The 6,026-nt window shown below is 41.8% G+C and overlaps 1 protein-coding gene across 1 annotated transcript in view; it reads left to right on the forward strand.

Annotated features, from left to right (window-relative positions):
- LOC139571251 (vinculin) overlaps positions 1–5,719 on the forward strand; it is a 75,313-nt gene extending 69,594 nt beyond the window's left edge. The window contains exons 19-22 of the mRNA XM_071393930.1: positions 26–211; positions 441–644; positions 1,370–1,474; positions 1,945–5,719. Coding sequence (XP_071250031.1) covers positions 26–211; positions 441–644; positions 1,370–1,474; positions 1,945–2,091 — 642 coding nt within the window. The 3' untranslated portion in view covers positions 2,092–5,719. The remainder of the gene's footprint in view (positions 1–25; positions 212–440; positions 645–1,369; positions 1,475–1,944) is intronic.
- The last annotated feature ends 307 nt before the right edge of the window (positions 5,720–6,026 follow it).

Raw genomic sequence — 6,026 nt, forward strand, 5'->3', positions numbered from 1 at the left:
TTTCACCTATCTGAATACACGCCAGGTCAGCGACGAGCCCGCCCCACCCAAACCCCCTCTCCCCGAGGGTGAGGTTCCTCCCCCCAGACCCCCTCCCCCAGAGGAGAAGGACGAGGACTTCCCAGAGCAGGTGTTGGGAGAGATGGTGAGCGAGCCCATGATGATGGCCGCCAGGCAGCTCCACGAGGAGGCCCGCAAGTGGTCTAGCAAGGTGAGCTAACAGCACATACAGTTAGTTACATGTAATGTTCAAAGTTAAGTTTATTGCGACCAGAAAACCATAGCAGAGCAGATTCAGACTAGCCATAATTCGGTGCCATTTAGGAAGTGTGACATGTACATATACATGTATACTGCACAATTACACTGGACACGGAATCCACCCCAGCTGTGTTGTCATATGTCCAATTTAATGCCTTGGTTTTTGTCATCTTTTTCAGGGTAACGATATCATCGGTGCAGCCAAGAGAATGGCCCTGCTCATGGCTGAGATGTCCCGTCTGGTGCGCGGTGGCAGCGGGAACAAGCGTGCCCTCATCCAGTGTGCCAAAGACATCGCCAAGGCCTCAGACGAGGTCACGAGGCTGGCCAAGGAGGTGGCCAAGCAGTGCACAGACAAACGCATCCGGACCAACCTGCTCCAGGTCAGCTGACATTTACATTTACATTTAAGTCATTTAGCAGACGCTCTTATCCAGAGCGACTTACAAATTGGTGCATTCACCTTATGATATCCAGTGGAACAACCACTTTACAATAGTGCATCTAACTCTTTTAAGGGGGAGGGGGGGGGTTAGAAGGATTACTTTATCCTATCCTAGGTATTCCTTAAAGAGGTGGGGTTTCAGGTGTCTCCGGAAGGTGGTGATTGACTCCGCTGACCTGGCGTCGTGAGGGAGTTTGTTCCACCATTGGGGTGCCAGAGCAGCGAACAGATATGGTTCCTGACCGACTGGTTCCTGGTCCAGTCTTCTTAGGAAACAAAATGCTAACTCTCATGGCTACGATGCAATAAATACCTATGTTTCGATAGCTATGCTGCCTTAATCAGGGTTTCATCTGGTCCAATATTCTGCTAATGTGTCTTTGGATGAATTGAGCAAACAAGGACGGAAGAAGCAAGACTTTCAAACTGCTCTCTTCAGGTTTTTCTTGAGGAGCAGCAGCTGCTCTGGAAAGACCATAGAAAGGACAACATTATATTCATGTTGGAGTTGTAGGACTAAAGATAATTGAATTTCCACCCTGTCCTCGTGATTTGATTTAGGGTAGATCATTGAAATAAATGACACTGTTTTCTGTTTTTTATCTTCATGTCTCTGACTGGTTTCTCGGAACTTGAACTTAAATAAACTTCTCTGTGTTCCAGGTGTGTGAGCGGATCCCCACCATTAGCACACAGCTCAAGATCCTCTCCACAGTCAAGGCCACCATGTTGGGTCGTACCAACATCAGCGAGGAGGAGTCAGAGCAGGTCAGTACACTGGAGATCATTGGATAACACACATCAACCAAAGTTACCTTTTTGCTTTTGGAATAACATTGTAATGGAGTTAAGTGGTTCCTGTTATTATACAAGTGGAATAAGGAACACTATTCCACTTGTGTAATTACAGAAAAACACTCGAACATTTCAACTTGAAATTTACTACGAAATGTACTAAAGTGCAATGTAACAGTAATGTTACAATGTACAGTGCTTCCCCTAGGATTTCTTAAAAGTGTATATCAGCAGAAATATATGTATTTCTTTTTAAATTACATTTTTTTGCAGTGTTGGCAACAATTTATCATCGGTGGGCCGTTGCTGCTAAATGAATATAGGGGAAACACTGATATAAATAGTTGTTACATGTTGTTACTAGTGTAATTACAGTGTTACTACACAAGAGCAACTTCATGTAAAATGTGACCAACATTTTTCTTTCCTTCCCCCTCTCCCAGGCCACAGAGATGTTGGTTCACAATGCCCAGAACCTGATGCAGTCTGTGAAGGAGACGGTAAGAGAGGCTGAGGCTGCCTCCATCAAGATCCGGACAGATGCAGGCTTGACTCTCCACTGGATCCGTAAGACACCCTGGTACCAATAAGAAGAGACGGGCCAACTGTCTGTTCAACAACGTCCCAAATGGCACTCTATTCCCTATGTAGGGCACTACTTTTGACTTGGGCTCATGTCTGGTTAAAAGTAGTGTACTAAATAGGGAATACAGTAGGTTGCCATTTGGGACACGGATTATTCTGTTCCTCTGCTCAAGGCCCAGCTTGTTAAGAAGAAAAAAACATCCAGACCCTTTGAGCAATAGATTTGATGGACACATACATACTAATTCCAAGCTACAATGAATGAAAACCCTGCCTGGTTGGGGTAAAAAGAGTGAGTTAATACTGAATACACTATTTATCAGTCAATGTCAATCCCATACCTGCCTGTAAATGGTGTTTTTAGACTTCCTAGGTTTGTGTGTGTGTGTGTGTTAGAGGTTTGCTTTTCTTATCCAGTAAGATTAAAGGAGTACTATTACCAGTCTCATTTAAACATACAGTAGCCCCAAATCTAAGTAAAAATTTGAACATTATTAAGATTTGTCTTGGAAGATGTTTGTATGTCTTTATACTGGTTCTTTATTTCACTATCTGCATTGTGCAGTCGTTCACTGTTGCTAGGACAAAGCACATCCAACTCAATGGGAGTTGGTTCGAGCATATCGTTATGCTGAGCTCTACACGCAAATATATATGATTCAGTGGTTATTATGTCTGTTTACACTATGTTCTAGAAACTGAAAAATAAACACTATTCCCTGTTCCATATTTGTATTACAGTTGAAGTCGGAAGTTTACATACGCCTAGGTTTGAGTCATTAAAACTTGTTTTTTAACCACTCCACAAATTTCTTGTTAACGAACTATAGTTTTGGCAAGTCGGTTAGGACATCTACTTTGTGCATGACACAAGTCATTTTTCCAACAATTGTTTACAGACAGATAAATTCACTTATAAGTCACTTTATCACAATTCCAGTGGGTCAGAAGTTTACATACAGTGAGTTGACTGCGCCTTTTAAACAGCTTGGAAAATTCCAGAAAATTATGTCATGGCTTCTGATAGGCTAATTGACACCCATTTGTGTCAAATGGATGTGTACCTGTGGATGTATTTCAAGGCCTACCTTCAAATGCAGTGCCTCTTTGCTTGACATCATGGGAAAATCGGCCTCCACAAGTCTGGTTCATCCTTGGGAGCAATTTCCAAATGCCTGAAGGTACCACGTCTGTACAAACTATAGTACGCAAGTATAAACACCATGGGACCATGCAGCCGTCATATCGCTCAGGAAGGAGACGCATTCTGTCTCTTAGAGATGAACGTACTTTGGTGCGAAAAGTGCAAATCAATCCCAGAACAACAGCAAAGGACCTTGTGAAGATGCTGGAGGAAACCGGTACAAAAGTATCTATATCCACAGTAAAACGAGTGCTATAATGACATAACCTGAAAGGCCGCTCAGCAAGGGAGAAGCCACTGCTCCAAAACCGCCATAAAAAGTCAGACTATGGTTTGCAACTGCACATGGGGACACATGATACTTTTTGCCTATTCCCTTTGGATTTATTAAACATCTTAAACTCCAACCATCTGCCTCCTGTGTCTGCATTTGGGTCTTGCCTAGTGTCATGATAGTACAAACTGGCCATGACAGACCCAGCAGACTTGGGCCATGTCTGCAGCAGACATGGGCCATGTCTGCCACACTGTCTCCCTACAGGGAGCCACCATTGGGAGACATCAGGAGTTACTTTTTGGAGAAATGTCCTCTGGTCTGATGAAACAGAAATATAATTGTTTGGCCATAATGACCATTGTTATGTTTGGAGGAAAAGGGGGGAGGCTTGCAAGCCGAAGAACATCATCCCAACCGTGAAGCACAGGGGTGGCAGCATCATGTTGTGGAGGTGCTTTGCTGCAGGAGGGACTGGTGCACTTCACAAAATAGATGGCTGAATGAGGGAGGATGTTATGTGGATATACAAATTATGTGGATATATTGAAGCAAATTCTCAAGACATCAGTCAGGAAGTTAAAGCTTGGTTGCAAATGGGACTTCCAAATGGACAATGACCCCAAGCATACTTCCAAAGTTGTGGCAAAATGGCTTAAGGACAACAAAGTCAAGGTATTGGAGTGCCCATCACAAAGCCCTGACCTCAATCCAATAGAAGATTTGTGGGCAGAACTGAAAAAGCGTGTGCGAGCAAGGAGGCTTACAAACCTGACTCAGTTACACCAGCTCTGTCAGGAGAAATGGGCCAAAATTCACCCAACTTATTGTGGGAAGCTTGTGGAAGGCTACCCAAGTTAAACAATTGAAAGGCAATGCTACCAAATACTAATTGAGTGTATATAAACTTCTAACCCACTGGGAATGTGATGAATTAAATAAAAGCTGAAATAAATAATTCTCTCTACCATTATTCTGACATTTCACATTCTTAAAATAAAGTGGTGTTCCTAACTGACCTAAGACGGGGATTTTTTACTAGGATAAAATGTCAGGAATTGTGAAAGACTGAGTTTAAATGTATTTGGCTAAGGTGTATGTAAACTTCCGACTTCAACTGTAGATAGTGAGTTGGGTTTTGTAGCAATGTTTTTAATTTTTTTGTATTTTCAAGACTGTCAGAGTTTATGCTAGCCTGGTCCCAAATCTGTTTGTGCTCTTTGCACCGGAGTTGGCGTGATAGCACTAAACAGACTAGCACTCAGGCTAAGTTTGTTCCACCATTAACTTTTTAAATATATTTTTTTATGTTTTGAGGTTTATTATATCTGCGCTGTTGGAAAACATAAGGGCTAGATCTTCAGACACATTGCATAGAGAATGTCTTATTAACTTATAATGTTTACAACCATTTAGCGTACAAAAGAGTTGACGATTGAAATTAAATATCCATTAAGATGACATGCATTCAACTCTGTCAGTTTCTGGACTAGCTTGATTTTTCACCACGTTGCATTGAGATTACATGTAGAGCTTAGGTCTCCCTCTGGTCTGGCCCTCTATACTTTGTACTTCTCAGAGAAACTATAGAAAGCCAGTCTCCGTGTTTTAGCCTGACTAGAGGCCAACTGTACTGTAATGTTTAAACTGTGTCTTGACATAACGTGGTGTGTAGTTTGTGGGCTAGCTTCTGATTACTGTATTAAGCCGAGTACTTGACTAAGCTGACACTATGTCCAGGTAGTCTCTCGTCCGTGAGACTACCAGTGTGTTTAAGTTCAATGCATCACATGAAACTGGTGTTGAAATATCAGCCTTCTCTTCCTCTTATATCTTCAAACTACACTAAACTAACCCTTACAGTTGCTAACACAACTGGTACGTTTTTTTTTTTTTTTACGTTTTTTTTTTTTTTGGTGTCTGAATAAGACCAGCGCAGTTTGAATGTGTAGATGAAGATACTGAGACCCTACAAAACCATCTGATGTGCCTTGTAATAAAAAGACTGTTTGCAATAAAAAAAACAATTCATTTACAGGAAATTATGTTTTGTATCTACTTTGTAGTAAGCGCTACTCAAGGCATTATAATTCTGTTCAGACACATTTTTGTGATATTTATAAGATGGGTACAAAGTGAAATATGATATTAGAGTCAAGTACTGCTTTTTGGTATTGTTCACATTATTTTGTAATAAAGCATTTAAGACTCCCAACAGCAATTCCTCTCTTATTTATAACACAGTAATCCTTGTTATAACAGTAGTGATACATTTACATTTGTAGGCTCGGCACTAATTGATGTCTTCTCTGCCACCTGGAGCTGCATGGCAAATGGTCCAGGAACACAAGGAAAGGACAATACCCAAGGACTAGTCAGCCCTTTCCCCACTGACGGGACTAAAGGTATCTCTCTGTTACGGTTTTCTTAACTTGTAGAACATTTAACCGACAACCTCAGCTCATTGACTGAGGGAAGAACCCACATTCCATCTCTCCATATCTCTCCCTATCCCAGTCTGC

The sequence above is a fragment of the Salvelinus alpinus genome, chromosome 3 (genome assembly GCF_045679555.1).
Source record: "Salvelinus alpinus chromosome 3, SLU_Salpinus.1, whole genome shotgun sequence".
In the NCBI taxonomy this organism is placed as follows: domain Eukaryota; kingdom Metazoa; phylum Chordata; class Actinopteri; order Salmoniformes; family Salmonidae; genus Salvelinus; species Salvelinus alpinus.